This window comes from Canis lupus, chromosome 29 (assembly GCF_048164855.1).
Source record: "Canis lupus baileyi chromosome 29, mCanLup2.hap1, whole genome shotgun sequence".
Taxonomy (NCBI): domain Eukaryota; kingdom Metazoa; phylum Chordata; class Mammalia; order Carnivora; family Canidae; genus Canis; species Canis lupus.
In genome coordinates, this window is record NC_132866.1 from 24669075 (window position 1) to 24689743 (window position 20669).

Genomic DNA, 20669 nt, shown 5'->3' on the forward strand with positions numbered 1-20669 from the left:
AGGTGCTAAACCGCTGAGCCACCCAGGGATCCCTCCAGTCTTTGCCTCAGTTTCCTTATCTGTAAAATGAAGATATTGCCTCTCGTAGAGGCTTATTGTGCAGATGAGACTCAAAGCATTTTGCAGAATGCCTAAATCTTAGTAAATGTCACACTTGGGCTGCTACTGTTTAAACTCTCCCATGGGGCATAGGGCCATAGGGCCAGTCTGTTCTTTTCCAGAAAGGGAAAACTGCTTGCCATTCCATCAAGCGGTGCTTCTCTGCTTCTTTTCCTGAATTTGCTTCAAATCCCATATCCTCCATTTATCTTACATTTCTGTAAGACTCTCAAGCAAGGAAGTGAGCGTCAAAGGGAGAGGCAGCTGGCGGTCAGATAAACTTGTGTTGGGGTTCATTCCTGGGCTGTGTTCTTGGTAAACTCGAGTGGTGAGTCAGCCTATGGTTCAGCGAAGGCTGTCCAGACCTGAAGTGGCTGAGGTCTGTCTCTGGGGGCCTGCATCTGAAAGAGTTTTTGCTCACATTCCCCAAGGCACCCACCACTGTCAGCACTTTGCTTTTCTGACTGCAGAGCGTTCCCAGGAAGAAAAAACTTAGAAGTTACTTAGTCAGGGATCTCCCACTACACCCCCATTTCAAATTCGTGCTCCTGGGAGTAAAAGCAGTGAGGTTTTCCCCCCAGTCCTGACATCATTCATTCACTCAGCAAGCATCACAGGGTGCCTGCACTGTAATACCGGACATCAGGCACCAACAGTGGTTTCTCCTTCTAGCTGCTCCGAAGGTCCTGGAGGAGGGTCAGTGTTGATGCTGCCAGATTGGGGGGTGGGGGTGGTGGCAGGCTATGAGGTCCCCAGGTGCCAAGCTTCCTGTCTCCCTCTGTGGCAGCCCCTGGGGCCTTTGGAGAAACAGGGAGGCGGAGGAGACAACCAGGCCAAGTCCCCAGGCATCTAGAGTGCCACAGGGATGTGGGTCACCTAAGATGAGTCAGAGTCCCTAAGATGCAGGAGCAAAGGGGAGCCCTGGCCTTATGACCCATACCAACGCAGATAAGCATGTCCTTTAGGGAGCACGACCATGTATGTGACCACCATGCCCGTCGTTACCGCCCGTGAGAGACTTGGGGTTCAAACCCGGGCCCTCTGATTCCGGAGTCTGGCCCCTTCGCTGCTGTACACTAAGCCTCGGCCAAGTGTTAAGCTCTCCTGAGCTGAAGCGCCTTGGGCTGTTTGTTTCTGGGTGGCCTTGGGGCGGAGTATGTCCCCGGGACGTTGGCAGTGGCAGCGGCTGCCCGCCCCGGCCTGACCCGCTGGTACCTGCCCGTGGTTCGGGCCCACCCACTGCGTGCCCCGCGCAGCCTCGGGCAGAAGCCAGGGCAGAGCACAGGCGTCACCCTGGTCCCTTGTGGCTGCCTCCTGTGGTTGTCGGTGTTTTGACTAATTCAGGGGAAGGGGACTCTGTGCAGCCATAGACGATTCTGGGGGTAATTTTGCCCTCTGTTCCTGGCCTACAGTCTAGGCCCTCTGCTTTCCCGGACGGGGAGAACGGGTTTGCCCTGACGGAGGCGGCTCTGGGCCTGTGGTTCAGCCCAGGTGCCTGCAGCAGAGAGCGCAAGCAGAGAGGCCCGCCACAAGCTCTGAAGTGTTTAACTACTGGGTTGGCCCCCATCTTGCCTTTGTGTCTCTTTATAAAGATGAAAGGGGTTTTAGATCTTTGCAGGCTGTGTGTGTGTGTGTGTGTGTGTGTGTGTGTGTGTGTGTACATGCAGGAGGCCCAGAGCTCTTCCCTTCCCCAATGCCTCCCCCCCCAGCCCTGCCCAGCTGGGGCCCAGGCATTGTGTCCAGTACCGCCCCAGCCACAGGGGACCAGGGTGGGAGACAGCCTGGGATTTCAATGTGTGGGGGCCAGAAGCCCTCAAGCCAGGATGTGAGTGAGAGGGAGCCCAATGGGGACTGAGGAGGTAGGGAGCTGGCCTTTCTGTGGCCATAGAAAGCCCTAGGCGCCCTTGCCCTCCCCGGAGAAGCCAGGTCATCTTTATGAGCTAGTCTGTTCTCCAGGGGATCACCAGGAAGGTGGCGCCCAGCAGCCTGTTTCATTCCATCCATCCCCAGCTCATGTGTGAGAGGGGAAGCAGGGTGGTGGCGGAAGCACGGCTTTGTCTCCACTTTGTTTGCCTTCATATTTTCTTTCTGGTTCCTGCTCATCCCCTCAGATACCCTCCCCATCGAGGCAGCATGTTTGCTGCTGTTGGAGCCTGCCCATGCTGCCCATCCACTACTCTGCTGGGAGGCCGGGGGTGTAGAGGACACAGGGTGGAGGGAGAGAGGGGGTACAAGCCTGGGGAGCCTCGGCATCCCCCCCATTGACGTGGGTGTTCATGTTCCTTCCCAGCTGGTGCTCCTGTGGGCGAGATGGGGCCCAGAGGTGGAGGGAGATTCAGGGAAATACTAGCTCGAGCCTAGCCAGCGTGTGGTGGTAGATGAGGGCTGCTTCACTGTGGGAAATGGTCACCTCTGTGTTTCCGCTGTTCACATGTGATTTCAGGTCCAGAAACGCCAGGTGGGAATCTGGGGACCAAGGGAGACGCTTTGGTGCACGCTCGCTGTAGGAAACGCATCCTTCCCTAGAACGGAGGACTTGTGCGATACCTTCTTTTGAAAGCGGGTGTGTCTCCAGAGCACAGGATGTGAGCGCACTGGTGGGTCCCCAGGATGCATGGGTCCATGGAGCACGGAGCAGGCCACCTGTTTGGTCTCTGCCGGCCACTTCGGGGGATGTCAGGACAAGCCTTCCTGGCCCCGGGAGTCATGGGGTAACAGAGCTCAGGCAACTCACTGTGATAAAAGAGCAGGATGGGGTGAACCAGGTGGAGGGCAGGGTCTGGAGCTGTGGGCCTAGCATGGCCTCTGGCTCCCCTGTTCTTTTCCTGTGAGACCTTGAGTGATTTTTCCACCTCTCAGCTCCAGGGACCGCTGTACTGCTGAGCTGAGCTAACTACAGAGGGAGGCGGGCAGCGGGCAGCAGGGCGGGGGGGGGGGGGGGGGGAGTTCCTGCTATGGGACCTCTCTGGCGATGCCATCTGCACAAGGCACCAGGCTTAGCTGTACTCAGAAGGGCTTAATACAGATGCCATCTGCTCCAGCCCGCCCCCCACCCCAACTCCGGCTTGGTCTCCTCCCTTTCAAGAAAGAAGGATCTGTCTCAGGAGTTAGGGGTGGAGAGAGATGGGGAAGGCCCTTGGAGGCAGTTTCTGAGGTGTGCTTGCTGTGAGGACCATTGAGTAGGGTTTGGGTTGTGTGGTGTGGACACAGTGCAGGGAATTTGGGGCCGTGTAGGAGGTGTTTGGGGGCAGTCAGTAATCTGAAGTAGCCAGGGCAGGTGGGAAGGGAACGGAGGGGACCCCCAAGGCTTGGTGGGACCAGGCCCTGAACATCAGTCTTAAAGCTCTGACCTGTGTCACATGGAAATTAGAAACCAGTGAGATGGAGAAAGGAGAATTCCAGGGAGGAGGAGGCCACCTGGGGTGGCTGGGCGTTAGGGAGGGCTCAAAGGAGCCGATTCCAAAGGCTCATGCCAGCCAGGATGGGGAGCCCCCGGCTTCGGTGCAGAGGAAAGGCTGCCTCAGAGGTAGCTGGGGATCAGAGTGGGGCGAGGAGGCTGCGTTGGGCTTCGAGACTGTGTTGTTCTCTGAGGGCTGCTTTGACAAAACGCCATAAACTGGGTCGTGAAACAACAGAAAGGACCCTCTCAAAATTCTGGAGGCCCGATCTGAAATCAGATTACCCTCAGGGCCACACTGCCTCTGAATGTTCCAGGGGGGCTACTCCCTTGTCCTGTCCAGCGTGCCGTGGCTGTAGGCCTTCCAGGCTGTGGCAGCTTTGCTTCAGCCTCTGCCTCTGGCTTCCATCACCTTCTCCTCTGTGTCTGTTTGCTCCTTTTCCGTCTCTTTATAAGGACACTTGAAAAAAAAAAAAAAAAAAGGACACTTGTCACCGGATTTAGGGCCCACCCAGGTAATGCAGGCTGAGCTCATCTCAAGATCCTTAATTTAATTACATCTGTAGAGACCCTTCCTTCCAAGTGAAGTCACATTCACAGGGCCTGGGTGTCAGCATGTGGACCTACCTAACTTTTGGAGGGTCACCATCCAACCCACCACAGGAACTGTTGGATTCAAAGTTCCCTGGGGGAACAGGTGAAAGAAAGCTGGATGTGGGCCTGGACGAAAGGCTGCCAGGGGGAGCCCCTTGCTGTCTCTGGGGTCTGCCGGGCCTAAGCCTCTGAGACTCCCCGGAGTCCATCTGTCCCAGGACACGGTGATTTCCCATGACGTGCTGTGGGGATGTCAGACACCGTGTCCTTCCTGGGAGATTGATGGCTTCCCTGCCTTCTCCATCTGTTGCTTGCCAAGGGATATGTATGGGCTGCTGATGGAAGAGCGGGAACAGGAAGGATGTGGGCTCTCCCACCCACGGCAGCCGAATCCAGGCCCCTGTCCTTCCTGAGCTCGGGCTGGTCAGCTGCCTCACCCCAGACCAGAGGAGGGGGCTGGCTTCCTGGTGACTTTTTGAACCTCTCCCCTCTGAAAGTGGGCCTTGAGGAAACTTAGTGCTTTGGCCGATGTGACTTTGGCTGGTGTGACTGGGCACCCCCTGTGAGTCTGGCCAGTGCGGACACGGGGCGATGACAGCAGAGCTCACCTTGGTGAGAAGGCTGTTCCTTTCCCAGCCTAAACTTTGCCATGGGCTCTCTTCTACTGGGCATGGCAGGGAGGGGAGTTTTCTCTCCTCCCTGTTCTCTCCTGCACCCCTACTGGGGTACAGTCTTGACCCCTGCTTCTTCTGAGCCCAGGCCCCTGCTCACTCAGGTCCCCTGGGTTAGGGAGGGGCAGTGGGGGTCCAGTTCTCCAGTCCTGGGGACCGTAGACCTTAGACAGTAATACCAAGTGCTCCTTAGTGCACACCCATTAGGCCACAGTTTGCTTTCTTCTAGTCCCTGGAGAGGCTGTGGAGAAGGCCTGGCTGTGGAGAAGGCCTGGCACATAGCCAGCCCTCATAAATGCCGGTTATGATTATTCTGGGGGCGGCTGCTGGGATGACTGGGAGACGCTGGAATACAGTCAGGACTGGGTTTGGGGAGAAAGGTCGAGCCAGGGGGGCTATTCCAGGGAGTCCTATTCACGGAGGAAATAGTAGATGGTCGTATTGCCAAGGAGGAAGAGTGAGGAGAGTCCCAAGGTCAAGGGCAGCCTTGAGGATGCTGAGGAAGTGGGGAGTTCCGGTGAATAGGAGAAAGAAGGCACATAAAGGGGGCTTGTGGACCAGGGCCCATGGACTTTAGGTGGCCCACTGACATACTTTGTGTGGCTTCCATGGTTTTCAAAGAATTTTTGAAATAGCACCCAACATTGTAAAATTGAGGATGTTGATAAAATCCAGATTTCTGGCTTCTCTTGGGGGGAAAAAATAGATCATGCCATTCTCCACACACAGCACATGCCATGTGGTGGCTCTCCCCTTTAGGGAAAGCACGTGGGCCCCATTTGACCCCATGCGCATCACTTGGATCTGTAGCATCTGCAGCCTTGACCATTTACTATGGTCACCTCTCCCCTTCCCCACCCCTCTCCCCCACATTTGGTCTTATAACCCCTGCCTTCAGGAAGGGTGACTGAAAGCAGGTAAGGGAAGGACCTCAGTGGCTGTGAGGGTGGCAGGTCTGAGGAAGGTGAACTTGGCTGGAGGCCAAGACAGAAGTTCTGCTGAGTGGGAGGAGTGAGGTGAAAGGTAATGGGGGTGGCTGTAAGGACATGGAGAAGAGACACTGGGGGCTCAGAACCTCACCCTTCAACCCATTTCTCAATTATGCTTTGTTGGTTCTCTTCCTTCCTCTTTCCTCACTTCCTTTCTTTGCCTGCCCTCCATCTCCTACTCAGTCAGGCTTGAGGCCCCAGGCCCCAGCCCCCTCCCCAGTGCTGCTCAGCCTTTCCCCTACCCCACCTCCTCCATTTGGGGTGCAGGCAAAGAGGAACCTCAGCAAGAGATGCCCTCACTGGGGTGTGGGCCAGGCTGCAAGGCCTTTCTCCTCTCCTGTAGGAGACTCCTGTCCTGAAAGGGCAGGAGCCATCTAGGATGAGTCCGTTTACACCCCACCCCCAGCCTTGAGGGGAAGAAAAAGGAGTTTGTGGAGACATGTCATCCCCGCAGTGGCCATCTCCTCCCCAATGCATGATAAGTCAGCTCTGACTGGCATACTGGGCGCCTGCTGCATGCGCTGCCCGAAGCCTGGTGCCCTGGAGGAGGTGAGAGGACATTCAGCTTTGGGAACTTGCTAGAACTGTAGCCAGGAAGGCAGGGACTGGTGGGCAAAGTGACACAAGGGGGAGCGGGAAGGTGGCCTGAGCTGCAGGAGTTCTGAGATGGGCGAGGGAGGCCTGCCGGTGAGAGCCACAAACCCCTTCCTTACTCTGCATGTATTTTGTCCTCCCTGAGGAGGGGCCCCTGGGCTGGGCAGGGAAGCTTGTTTGACGCCGGGGCGCAGCATGGGCTGGGCTAGAAAGAGACATGGAATCAGGGATCAGACAAGCCAGACCCCAGGAGAGCCTCACCAGGGCTTCAGACAGACTGCTTGCTCTCTTGCTCTCTTGCTCTCCGGGGCCCAAACTCCACCCCCAAGACAGACGCAGGGTCAGACTCTACAGTAGTTTCCCCATGATCTGAGTGGTTGCCGCTGGCCTGGCCGTGATACCTGGGAGGTGGCAGGGCTCACTCATCCCTGGGAGGATGGAAGGAGCACTGAGGGAGGGGGACAGGCTCCCTGCAGACAGGGAATCTGAGAAGCCACACAGTGGGTCTTTCTGACCGTCAGTCTCTTCACAAGGTAGGATGTTGCGACTATGGAACTAATGTTCCGAGAATCGAATGACAAAATATACTCAAAGTGCTTAGCTTCATGCATACCGGCTGTTGCAGGGCACCTGCCGCCACTTCTCTGGCCTGTCTCTCCATGTGGGATTCACCCCACCAGCCTGAACCACACCCTCCCCGCCCCACTCCTGCTCAGAGGAGTCTCCTCTTTAGGTCTCTTTAGTTTCCTCATCTGTAAAATGGGGCTTAGACGAGCATACACTAAATTCTGACTTTCTTAAATTTGTGGCTTGATTTCCCCCAAACAGTCCTGTACTTTGCCAGCTGGCACTGAGAAAGTCCAGCTCAAGACCAGGCACACAGCCCAAAATTAATGACAGCTCTGTCTTCTTTGGCCTCTTCTTCCTCAGAGGGTGCAGAGTCTCAGCAGTGGGAGAGGGACCCAAGAAACCCCCCAGGATCTGGGCTACAGGTGGCTTCCCCTGCCATCAACCCACCTTCCTTTATTCTATTTATAAGGAAACCACTCAGCTGTTCCTTTTAGCTCTGACGATGACGCTAGGGCCGCTTGAGCTAATTGCATCTGACAAGCTGGGCGTGGGGCAGAGCTCTGGCGAGCTGCAGGATTCTGGGCTGCAGGGGCACCGCAGGAGCCGCACCCTCCTCCTCCTGGAGGCCTGCCTGGCTTGGGCAGGGCTGGTTCTCAGACTTGAGTGGGTGCTGGAACTACCCACAGGGCTCCTTGCGACATAGGTGCTGGGCCCCAGCCCTGGGATTTCTGATCAGCAGGACTGGGATTGCATCTGAGCATTTGCATGTCTAAGTTCCCAGATGATCACGGTGCTACATTTTGAGAACCACTGTCCCAGGGGACTGCTGGCTGCTGAGAAATGGGTCCTGGGTACCTCTGCTGCTGAGGCCACAGCCACCCAGCCCCGAGTGGGGGTAGGTGGGTGACAGGTCAGAAGGGATGTTGATGAACACACGGGGCTGGACAACAGGCTCTCACTGCTCTCACCAATATGGAGCCAAAAGCTAGCACAGCCACGTCTCTGCAGCAGGGGGGACACAGGGAAGGTCCACAGACAAGGAGGGGTCCCCAAAGAACAGAAATGAAATTCCCTCTGCATTTTCATAGCCTACTGCTCATGTGCCATTAACGCTCCCCAGCCCATTCAAGTCCTGTGAGGCCTTGGTGGCTGTCTGCCTCCACATGTGGGTTGTGGTGCTCTCCGTGCCTGGGATCAGGCTGGGCTCATGGTCCTTGTGCATAGTAGGTGCTCTGAAAACACAGCAGGGTGGAAAGAACGTGGACTTTCGGGGTGGAAACAGAACAGACGGTATCTCAACCCAGCTGTGCCTTTTCTAGTCGTGTGCTAGAGAATTGCTTCGTCTCTTGGGTTTGGTTAACAGGTTTGTGAAACAGGGATACCACCTACCACTTGGAAGGGGGCCACAGTGCACCCAGCACAGCCTAGTGAGGGTTTGATAAACAGAAACAAATCTCTACTAGACAACTCCTAGTGGAATTCACTGGATTAAGCTCTGATTGGGGTGCTAGAGGGCTCTGGGGGATGCAGGAGTGATCGACCCCAGGGGATAGGGAGGGTCTGAGGCTTCTGGCCAGGCACAGAATAAGGGTCTGAGAAAACCAATGGTCCAGGCTGACCTGACCATCTGCAGCCCTCTGCCCCAGCCCCTGCTGCCTCGTGACCCTGGCTCTTTGCCAGGCTAAGTTTAGCTGTGACCTGCATGGGCCACCACACTCTGCGGGCAGGAGCGGGGGGGTGGAGAGGAACTCAGCAGGTTTCCTGCTGCCTTCCTGGCAAGCAGACAGACAAAAGCCCGAGGAGTAACCCAAGTTAATTTTCAAGCCAAACCCAACTGGATGCTCAGGCCATGTGTATGGGGCAGCCTCATGGGGTGAGAGAAGTGGACAATTTGAAATTGAGAGGAAAGGGGCTCTTTGGGAAGGGGTGTGTGTGTGTATACATGCATGTGTATCCACAGTTTGGGGAGAGGCTCCCAGATACCTGCCTGTCCCTGTGGTTCCAATAAAAGTCACACCACTCTGGTTCCTTCTCCTTATTCTTCTGGCCCTGTGGCCCCCAGAGGAGTGTTCCCTGTGGCTTGGTTTGGGGAGGGGAAGCAGAGGTTCCAACTTTGCCCCATCTAGTGAGCACTGAGCAACCACAGCCTGTTCCCCACCCCTTAGGGTGCCGTAGGCAGAGCCTGCCTGCCCAGACGTTAAAAGGAGCAAAATGACAACTGGGATCTCATCTGATCCCTGGGAGGGAGTTGACGTGAGTCAGACTCTACCTCCAAGAGGATCCAAGGCTCCAAAGGCTTCTCCCCTTTGCTGGGGGGCAGGGTGGGCAGAGTGACATGCCAAGGGACAGCAATGCTAGAGGAGCATTTTGTGCTTTCAAAGCACTTTTGAGCGTGCTTTCCTCCGCACCCCTTAGCACTTGGCAGGGCTGGGGTGCTTAGCAGGTGAGAAAACAGAGGCCCGTGGAAGCCTAGGGGGAAGGAGCTAATGTAGGGCATCCACTCTGTGCTAGGCACTGTGCCAAGCACCTGAACTGGATTATCTCCCTTAACTCAGCCTTCCTGGGAAGGAGGAACTTCTCTTAGCTCCATCTCAAAGGTAAAGCAGTGGTGCCATGAAGCAAGACCACTCGGCAAGGATAGAGTCACGTTTCAAACCCAGGCCTGTCTGTTTCTATAGCCCGGGCTCCTTCCACTTTGCTACCTCATCTCCCTCATGCTCGGGTGAGTCTTGTAACCCTACTCCTGTCAGTGTTACTGTGGGCTGCTTGCCTCCTGCCAGGGTACCTGGTAGGGGCATCTGCATGGCCCATCAGGAAACTGTACAGGCAGGGCCCTTGCGTTTCCCCATCCCATCTCTGAGACCCTTTTATAAACTTGCTCAGGGGCAAGGATTTCGCTAAGGGCTTTATATGCATGATCTTGTTCAAGCTTTCCAACATCAGGTATTATTCTTTCCATTTCACAGATGAATAGACTGAGAGTCTAAGAAGTTAGGTGGTTTGTCCAAGGTCACAGAGCTAGTACGTGCCCATGCTGGGTTCTGGAATCCAAAATCCATCCTCCTAACCCCTTCCATACAGAGTCGATGGCTCCATTTGGTCTGGAGCTCTGAACCTTGCCTGTCCCAGTACAAGGAGGCCATTACAGCCCTTGAACAAGGCACGAGGATGCACACAGGTAGCCCCATGGAAGCTGTTGGGGAAAGAGGAGGCTTGACGATGGCACTATTCCCCAGTTGCTGGCATCCTACCCTGAATTGGCGTGGAGACCAACCTCCTGGGTCAGGGGCCACCCAGGACTATTACTGTGACCTGTCAGGGTCTGCTATGCCCAAAGGGGACTGCCTATAGTACAGGGACCCTCAAGGGCCTCAAAACCTCCAAATTCTCTCCCAGCTGGCTGCTGCCTGGTGCTGTGCTTATTAGCACTGCACACCTTTATCTTAAAACCCTGATCCACGTTCGTAAGCCTGCCTCGTGGCTTTGCCTTGGACCACCCTGGCAAAACTTTCCATTGATGTTTCTCTTGTGTGGAAACCAGGGCTGACCTGTTTCTGCAATTATCCAGCAAGCCACTCCTTGTCTTAGGGAAGAAAAGCTGGCTGGCTTCCCCCTGGACTTTTTCCTCACCCCACACCCCTTCCGATCTGACTTCCTGCACTTTCTCCTGTCCTCCCTCTCCTCCCCAAGTCCACCTCTGGGGCCTGAATATGTGTGCACGCTGAATTCTGCTACCACTGGATCCCGCTTTTGGTTCCTGCTCGTTGTCCAGCTATGTGTGGGATAGAATCACATCTGAGAAGCAGGCTTTACCCACCTGTGGCAACCCGAGTCGTGTACATCCTGGCACTGCTGGCTAGAACCTGCAGAGCTGTCTTCACCTGATGACACACACCTGTTCTTGGCACCATTAGGGTAAGAACCAGCACAAGTGGTTGGAAGGGTGTAAATGCAAGGTTAGGGAATGGGGCTCAAGCAATGTGGAGAAGCGCGTGTTGGCATACGAGGCTGGGGGGTGGCCAGGGGAACCTTCTGTGTCTTTTGTAGTCCAACAACAACCTCATTTGGCCATTTGCTCTCCTAGCGGAGGTCCCAGGCAGAAAGGGGGCAGGGCAAAGCATGGGAAAGGCTCATTGTTACTTGGCAAGAGGAGAGGGTATAATGTGAGGCTTACCCCATAAGACTGTGCCTCTCAAACTTTAATGGGGATGATATTAAAATGCAGATTCCGGTTCAACAGACCCAGGATGGGGCCCCAGGTTCAGCGTATCTAAAAAACTCCCAGAATTATAAGGGGTGGCTTGAGATCTAAAAATCCATTTGTCCTGGAGGAATGGCATGTGGAGACACAATTTTAAGAAGTGAGATTTAAGTTTAGACGACTCATGAGAGGAAAGGAAATCCAATGACTCAGTCACTCTGGTTATATCCAAGATTGCCCTGGGGAGAGACCTGGGAAAAGTCGAGGAGGTCAGTGTCTGAATTTGGATGAGGCCTTACAGATCAGAAGGAGAGGTGTGCAGTGGGGGAAGACAAGGACCCAAAACTGGTTCAAAAACACTTGCCATTCAACAAATGTATGCTGTGCACCATCCACGGTGCTGTGTACGCAGTTTGCATGGGTCACCACATCCCTCAATACTGCGCCCTGTGGTTACTACATATAGCTTTCCTCCTGTCCATTAAGGAAAATGGGTCTCAGAGAGGTGTGTTAACATGTCCAAGGGCACACAGCTAATCAGTGACAGAGCTGGCCTTGGAACTCAGCCTTCTTATTCTTAACCACTAGGTTTTATTGCCTCGAGCAAAGTCACATTCGCTACACGGCATTAACCGGGGGGAGGTGGGTTGAAGTGATAGGAAAACAGCTCAAACTGACTTAAAGCAAAGCAACTATGGACTTACATGACTTTATGAGTCCAGAGGCAACAGCTTCAGGCATAGCTGGATCCAAGGAGTCTGCTTGTATCTACGTTGGCATCCCTCTCAAGCAGACCCCCCTTTGCGGGAGCTGGAGAGCCATGGGCAGAGATGATCCTGCTCCCTGGCAAACCTAGGCCCCAGGGCCGTCTTTCTCCCCATCGGCCCCAGCACATCCTATCTCTCTGTGTCTCTCACATTGGCCGGAGTGAGGTCCTATGCTCCTCTCTGAATCCACACTGTGGAGACAGGGGTGTGGAATAGTTTGGGCCTGGGTTATATGTTCACCCCTGTAGCTGGAGTTGGAGTTATCCCCACCCAATCATGGATGGGGACCACTGAAAAGGGTTGGCTCCTGGCCAAAGTGGGTTGTGCTTCCAGAAACATGACAGCTTCCATGGGTTGCTCAGCCAGGATTGCTGGTGTGTGACTTTGTAGTTCCCTCTTCCAAGGCTGCACTGAGACACAGCAGTGGGGGAGGAGGTAGGACTGCAGGCTGAGCGGGAGAAGACCTGCAAGACAGTCACCGACGCAGTGGGACAGAGCTTGGTGTGACGGTCCGGGGAGGAAGTGGCACGGAGGGAAGCTCGGTGTGACCACTGATCTGTCTCTCTGTGTGGCAGGAAAGTTCCAGCCATGGCTCTGGGGCTCTTCCGGGTGTGTCTGGTGGTGGTGACAGCCATCATCAACCACCCACTGCTGTTCCCCCGGGAGAATGCCACAGTGCCCGAGAACGAGGAGGAGATCATCCGCAAGATGCAGGCGCACCAGGAGAAGCTGCAGCTGGAGCAGCTCCGCCTGGAGGAGGAGGTGGCCCGGCTGGCAGCTGAGAAGGAGGCCCTGGAGCACGTGGCAGAGGAAGGGCAGCAGCAGAATGAGAATCGCACAGCCTGGGACCTGTGGAGCACCCTCTGCATGATCCTCTTCCTGGTGATCGAGGTGTGGCGGCAGGACCACCAGGACGGGCCTTCCCCGGAGTGCCTGGGCGGGGACGAGGACGAGCTGCCCGGCCTGGACGGCGCCCCGCTCCGGGGCCTCACCCTGCCCAACAAGGCCACCCTCCACCACTTTTATGAGCATTGCATCCGGGGCGCCACGGCCGACGCGGCCCGCACCCGGGAGTTCGTGGAAGGCTTCGTGGATGACTTGCTGGAAGCCCTGAGGAGCCTCTGCAACCGGGACACGGACATGGAGCTGGAGGACTTCATCGGCGTGGACAGCATGTACGAGAACTGGCAGGTGGACAGGCCGCTGCTGTGCGAGCTCTTTGTGCCCTTCGTGCCCCCCGAGCCCTACCACTTCCGCCCGGAGCTCTGCTGCTCCCGCCGCTCGGTGCCCTTGGGCCGCCAGGGCTACGGCCAGATCAGGGTGGTCAGGGCCGATGAGGGTGCGCTGGGCTGCGTCTGCGGCAAGACCACGCTCGGGGACGACATGCTGTGTCTCCTCCACGGCAGGAGCAGCGTGGCGCGGCCCGGCGGCGAGCTGGAGAGCCTGCTGTGCGCCGGAGACTCCCCGTACCTGGACACCGCGCGGGTCATGAAGTGGTTCCAGATGGCCCTGACCCGGGCCTGGCACCGCATCGCCCACAAGTACGAGTTCGACCTGGCCTTCGGTCAGCTGGACCGGCCCGGCTCCCTCAAGATCAAGTTCCGCTCGGGGAAGTTTATGCCCTTCCACCTGATTCCGGTGATCCAGTGTGACGACTCGGACCTGTACTTTGTCTCCCACCTTCCCAGGGAGCCCTCGGGGGAGGCCCCGGCGTCCAGCAGCGACTGGCTCCTGTCCTTCGCTGTGTACGAGCGGCACTTCCTCAGGGTGACCTCGAAGGCCCTGCCGGAGGGCGCCTGCCACCTCAGCTGCCTGCAGATCGCCTCCTTCCTGCTCTCCAAGCAGAGCCGCCTGACCGGCCGCAGCGGGCTCGGCAACTACCACCTGAAGACGGCCCTGCTGCACCTCCTGCTCCGCCGCCGGCCGGCCGACTGGAGGGCCGGGCAGCTGGACGCTCGCCTGCGGGAGCTGCTCCGCTTCCTGGAGAAGAGCCTGCTGGAGAAGAAGCTCCATCACTTCTTCATCGGCAACCGCGAGGTGCCCGACGGCATGGGGCTCCCGGAGGCCGTTCGCCGGGCCGAGCCTCTCAACCTCTTCAGGCCCTTCGTCCTGCAGCGAAGTCTCTACCGCAAGACGGTGGACGCCTTCTACGAGATGCTGAAGAACGCGCCGGTGCTCATCAGCGAGTATTCCCTGCACGTCCCCTCAGACCCCGGCCTGCCCCACAAAGCTGCGGCCTTGTAGAGCGTCCAGCACCCAGAGGGCCAGGGCGCGGGGCACCCACGCGTCCACACCTCCGGGGGCATCTGCAGGCCCTGGCCCAGGACGAAGGCGGGCCCTGCCGGGCTCCATGGCCCAGCCCGCCAAGGAAGCCAGGCCCCGCGGCACGGAGGAAACGGAACCCCGAGCCGGGAGCTGGTTTGCCCTCGTGCCACCGGGGCCTACCGATGAGGCTATTGTCTGCGTCTGGTTGATCCTTTGCAGCTTACTTTTGGATCACCCCATATGGCCAAGGTGACAACAGGATACTCTCTGGTCACTGAGGTAAAGACAGCACAAACATCGCCTTGGGTGTGACTTTTACATTTACTTGAATATCAACAGAGGGTCTACAGGAGTGCTGATGGGGACACGTGTTGAGACCCTGCACCCTGACAGGATGGGACAGTCTTGGGAGTTTGCAACCTTCCATCTCCAGCCTGCACAGGAGGGGCCCACCTGTGGCTGCCATTTTTTAAACTATTTGGAGAAAAGACATAGGAGAAGTCCAAGGCCCAGAAGGGCCGATGTCTTTGTTGCACAGAAGTGGGTACTTGGTGGCAGAGAGAAGTTTCGATCGGCCGCTTTTTTAGCTACGTGTCTCGCTTAAGGTGCGCCCCCTTCTCCCCACCCCTTCCCCCAGGGTGCTGTGCCCTGAGTGGCATTGGTGCCACATACCATGCTAGGGACAAGCTCCAACAGCTGGTCTCTGATCATCTGTGTGGTGGGGGAGGGCAGATACTGAAGATGGAAGCTGCAAGAGACACAGGGTGACTGGGGCAAAGGGTGGAACCTTGTGCCCAGGGGTGCTGGGCTCTGCCTCTGATGCCCAGTTCAGAGAAAACAGCAGAGCTGAGAAATGAGGGATACCATAGACCTGAGTTTTCCTCAGCAAGATCCCAGTCCTAGAGCTGAGCACGCCTGGAGGCAAGAGGATACCCAGCTCCATCTCTGGGCCCCAAGATCTGTTTGTTCCAGTGGGGCGCTCCCACCGCACAAGAACCCCCCTTTCTGGATGAGCCTTGGCAGCCACACAGATGACCAAGACCCAGAGATACTTGGCTGCCTGGGAACATGCAAGGACAGCGCTGCCAACCCAGCCCCTGAGCCCCACAGAGGTTACCTGGTCACTGAGCAGGCACCAGAGCCAGCGGTGGGAGCGAGCCTATCTCCGGGCCTGTGTAGGGGGGTTGGGAAGCCACTCCAACCCCACCTGTGGCTTCACTGGCCCTTTGGGACTTTCTCTCATGACACTGCCTCATTACCCTTGCAGCAAGCCAAGAACGCCTGAACCAGCACTTGGGATCTGCTCTGGGGTTCAAGCTGGCCATGCCTGCCAGACAGCATACCCAGTTCCACAGGGGTGTCAGGCTCTCCGTGAGGATCCTGTCCCTTCCCTAAGGGTGCTCTCACCTGGCCCCAGGGTTCTGGAAGATGGACGGTTTGCCTGACAGGGTTTACTGGCAGCAGGAGGCTCGGCTGTGATGGGGTGCTGAAGCCTGTAGGAACCATTCCGCGTGAGCTGCAGCCAGACTGTGCAGACTTGGGTCTGTGTGTCCCCAGCACCACAGTGGCCCGGTGCTGCCAGGAAGGATTAAGCTCACATGGCCCTCAACAGCAGCCCACACCCCCATTCAGTTGTGATGTGTTTCCAGAATCAGGGGGAATTTCCGTATTTATTATTGCCCGTGCCTTGCCTTTCCCCTTTCATCCTTATCTCGTTGTGCTTAGAGGAGACCCCCAGCCAGGAACCAGCCTCCAGAAGCTAAGACCGAACCTGAACCTCCCTCGGCTTCCCCTTGGCTTCCAGGGGAAAGTTCACTGAAAAACTACCTTCTGGCCCCTTGTTTATGCAGAGATAACAACTTAGCGGGACGGGGGTGGGGGGATCTTTTTTGTACCAAAGCTGCTTCTGAAGCAGAAAGCAGCAGGGCTCTCAGTGTTTCGTGCTGCCTTATTTATATTAAAGGAAGAATTAAATTCTTGCAAGGAGTAGAAACTGGTCACAGTATTTGTTTTAACTTCAGGAAGTCTGTGAGATTCCCAGGGCAGAGTTGGGGAGCAGGGAGGGTTTCCTGTTGACCAGCGGAAGCTTTCACTCCCTTCTGATTCTTGGGCTTTCAGGAAACTTTAAAAAAAAAAAATAACAAAATAGAACATTTCTAGCCCATCTCTGAAGCAGCCTGCAGAGTTCCAGAAGGGGAACGTAGTAGCTGCCTGCACCAGACCCGATTTCACAGAGCTCAATGTGCAAACACATGGGGACCTACAAGGAACACGCAGCTTGTGGTTTTTGAGGAAAGAGATTATCTTTTAAGTGGAGGCTTTAGTACATGAGGGCATTTAATAGGCTTTCCCACAGAGGACACCCAGGCCTCTTTCTCTGAAGAAGTTCTCTCCTTTCCCAAGCATGCTTGACCTCTCTGGGCATCCGCTCACTGCTTGCTGCACCTCTTGACAACGCTGAAAGGGGTACAGCTACGAGGCCAAGACATCGAGTAGGTTGGGATGGGCCAAAGAAGGATGGAAACACATTGCTCACTGGTCCAAAGGAGAAGCCAGCTTAGAGCCTGCTTCTCCAGCTGTGGCCCCGCACTCCGTGCCTGGGTATCACACGGGTGAAGGCTTCTGGCCACGCTGCAGACTTGAGTGAGTCTCTAAGAGTCCAGCACAAGAATCTGCATTTTGCCAAGTCCCCCAGGTGATTCTGAAAGCCCAAGAACCGCTGCTACCTGGGCGGGGATGTTAAGGATTAGGCCCTGCCTGAGACAGCTTCTGAAATATGGATAGGACCTGAGCAGGACAAGTGTTCCAGCCAGAACCATGGAGTGAGGGTGGGAGAGCATGATAGGTGCAGGCAACATTGAAGTAGCACCTACTTTGTGCCAGCCGCCCTTCTATGTGCACTTACGTATCATTTCATTCCCATGTCAACCCTATGATGTGGGTGCTGTTAAAATCCTCCCATTTTCCAGAGGAGGACGCTGAGGCACAGAAGGGTAAGCAGCAAAGCCAGGGCTGAATCCACACAGGGCTGGTGTATATGTGGACAGATAATGAGAAGTTTTAGCACATGAGTTTGAAGATGTTGGGGCTGATCACAGAAGAGCCTTCAAGGCAGAGCCAAGGTAAATTTGCACTTCATACAACAAGCCGTGGTGAACCATTGTTGATTTTTGAGTGAGACAGTAACTAGATTTACCCCAAACCTCAAAGCCCCTAACTATGTGATCAGTGCTGTGTCAGGTGCTGCAGGGATTTATGGCCCGCATCCAGGGTGGGGTCGGTGGCATCTGTGGCAGGGTCAGTGAATGTCCCGGAAGTTCTAACTGAAATCACCCCATAGGCTGTGATTCAGAACATTCTCATGCTCCACGTGGTCTCCATCTCATGGGATAGAGCTGGAAGGTTGTTTGTTTTGGCCAGCAGACCGGGAGCAGAGAGCGCCAATGACCACCTGCCTTGTCCCCACCCTACTTCACCCTCCTCTTGCCTTGCCCCAGGACCCCCACCCTGGGAAGGACATCTTTTTGAGTTAACTTTTCTCATTGCCATCCAAAAATAGCTTGCTTTTCTAATTAGTTACTTTCTCTATATATAAAAACAGTAGACTCATAAACATTTCTTTTTTTTTAATTTTTTTAAATTTTTATTTATTTATGATAGTCACACAGAGAGAGAGAGAGGCAGAGACACAGGCAGAGGGAGGAGCAGGCTCCATGCACTGGGAGCCCGATGTGGGATTCGATCCCGGGTCTCCAGGATCGCGCCCTGGGCCAAAGACAGGCGCTAAACCACTGCGCCACCCAGGGATCCCAAAAACAGTAGACTCATAATAAAAAAATTCAACCAATGACAGAAAAATTAAGTAACAGACAAAAGCACCCACCTCTTACTTTTCCAGTCATTACCCAGCCGGAACCAAGATGAAGTCTCTTGTGTATCCTTCCAAAATTGTTCTGTGTATGTATCACATGTGTGCATGCATCCCTTTCCCTTTTATATAAATTGCATCCTACCATCTAACTTTTCTTAGATACCATTTTTCAACATTTGGTTCTACCCTATTTTTCAAAATAGCTGCTTACTATCTCCCTGTATGCGCAGACATACCCTAATTGACCCAGCCTCTCCTACTGAGGGACAGTGACATGTCTCCAGTTTTTTTGCTATTACAAACAACACACCAGTGAACATCTCAGGGCATAAAGTCTGCTTTGAAGTGATCCTCCCTCCTGGTCATTGCTATAATATGTACTCACCAACTTGGTACATACGGATTCACCACCAAGTATCTTACCATATTTATTCCATCATTATGACTCCAAAGCGAGGAAAAGGCATTTTTAGCCAAGTATTGAACCACCCAGCTTGTGTTCCACCCTGGGTCAGGGGCTATGTGGGGAATAGAAGTGTAAGACGAGGGATCTGTCCCCAAGGACATGAGTCTTTTGGGAAAGGCAAAACTGATGGCCCAAAAATAAGCCAGAGAACAGTAGAGAGTGTTAAGTCATTGAAAGTGAAATGATGTGGCTCTTAAGGCCTGCATGGCAAGAGAGAATTCGAGGACCCCCAGGTCAGCTTTGAGTTTGGGCTGTAAACAGTCTCAGCTCTCAGGAAAAGGTGAGGAGCCTCCCAAAGAAAATCAGATCAACTTGATTGTTTTCCTGTCCCCAGATGCATGTGTTCTGTTCATTTGTGCTCAGGGCTACTTTGTTTCCTCCTGGACAATGTGGGGCCCCTGCTTTCCTAGTATAAGTGGCATTTCTATTCCTTTAATGTTCCTCTGCAGCCCCACAAAGAAACCAGAAAATAAAGCTGTCAACAACAAACTCTCTTCCAGCAAGATGGAAGTGCATAAACCTCAGAGATGTTCGAAGGCCTTTCTTCTTTTCTTGCTGGGAAAAGGTAGGTCTTAAAAGTGCCAAATGAAATTTGCAGGACAGGGGTGGGGTCGGAGATTGGGAAGAATGTGCTCCCATCTGTTACTTTAAAACCCACTGATGAGTGATCTTGTAGGTCTCTCTTAAGGTAACTTTATTTAAAATAGAAACAAAGCTAAGACCCACTTCCCACCACTTCTCACAAGCCTCCCTTGGGCCTGTCTTCCCACCTGGCCAGAGATGACTCACACAGCCCCCAAGGCCTCACTATTATTTCTGAAGAGTAGACTGGATTATGTTGGACCAGTCTCTCGGGATGATGGTTGGACCCCCAGTGGCTGATGGTTGTGTTGGGTCTCCTCCAAAAAATCATGGCTAGTGTTGAATCAGCCAAGGACAATGAGTCAGCCTATACATACCCCCTCACCCCAGGAATCTGGGCTAACCAAGATGACAGCAGAGACCTTAACTAGAGCCAGATGCAGGGCCAAGGAGGTTGGTGGCAATCTGCCCTCTTGATATCCCAAGCTTTGTCCAGGCCAATTCCTAGAAGCCCTCTCCGCACATTTTTGTCTTCCTTGCAACATTTTATAATCTGACTAGCCAAGGGAGCTACTGAAGCCCCACCCATCCAGTACCAGACTTCAAGCAGCACTATCGCTCAGCCTCAACATTCCATGATCCAGGAAGAGACAAGGAAGTGTGGACCTCTGCCCTATCTCCATGTACCCACTCAAAATGGATCCCCATGTGTGAGGCACTGCCCACTAGATACCCAATTTCTCCCATGACAAAGCGATACAAAGAGCAAAGAGTCAGATTCCAGACCGTATAAGTACCACAGGTGCTAAGAGCCTGGGCTCTATGTTCAGATCCCAGCTGTGCCATGTCCTAGCTCAGCAAGTCTCATAATTTCTATGAGCCTAGGTTTTGCTTCAGTTTCTTCTAGAAGACAGGAGTACTGTCCACTTCATAGAGCCATTGAGAAGATTGAGTAAAATGGTCACAAATGAAGCGCTTAGCTTGGGACTTGGACAATAAAACCAAAACAAGCAGAACAACAACAACAAAAAAACATAAACAGGAGGTTTTCTATTCTGACTCTACCTTGGTTCCTTCCTCTGCACTCCTGAAGCCTGGCTTTAGGCTAGGGCTTCACAGAGCCCCAGTGAGCTCTTGCTCTGGCTTCCAGGTTAAGCAGCTCTTGCTGCCACTACATCTGGGATGTCCACCCCCCACCCCACACCTGCTACCATCAGACTGTCTCAGATAAAGTCCCCAAAGGGGACCTTTCTCTTTATCAAGTGAATGACCAATTGCCACTTATTTTAGGATGGAATTTTAAAAATAATTCCTGCCCTTACCATCTATACAGCTTCTAATTATTTATCCTAGTACCTTCCTTCTATGACAGAAATGCACAGAAGCATGCAAATACACACACACACACACACACACACACACACACAAAGACTTAACTAAATCCCTGAGCATAACCCAAAAATTCCACAACCATAATCCCAGATTCATCAAAAGCTGCTCCTGCTAACAGATCACCATCCTAGGTTCTGAAACCCATCTTTTGCTCCTAGGAGACAGTCGGCTCAGGCTACCTGGGGTGGGCTACCCGTCAGAGCCTGCCTCG

The 20669-nt window shown here is 54.5% G+C and overlaps 1 protein-coding gene across 9 annotated transcripts in view; it reads left to right on the forward strand.

The window, feature by feature from the left end:
* The window catches only part of ITPRIP (inositol 1,4,5-trisphosphate receptor interacting protein), a 33057-nt gene that overhangs the window by 7808 nt on the left and 4580 nt on the right, over positions 1-20669 (forward strand). For 3 of the 9 annotated variants that reach the window (XM_072805406.1, XM_072805404.1, XM_072805405.1), the window contains 2 exons: positions 10605-10829; positions 12458-16140. In XM_072805406.1, coding sequence (XP_072661507.1) covers positions 12471-14126 — 1656 coding nt within the window. In that variant the 5' untranslated portion in view covers positions 10605-10829; positions 12458-12470 and the 3' untranslated portion in view covers positions 14127-16140. Of the gene's footprint in view, positions 1-2542; positions 2697-6115; positions 6300-9469; positions 9637-10604; positions 10830-12457; positions 16141-18933; positions 19050-20669 lie in introns of those variants that run through there. The other 6 variants (XR_012020674.1, XM_072805408.1, XM_072805409.1 and 3 more) reach the window with 6 other exon arrangements.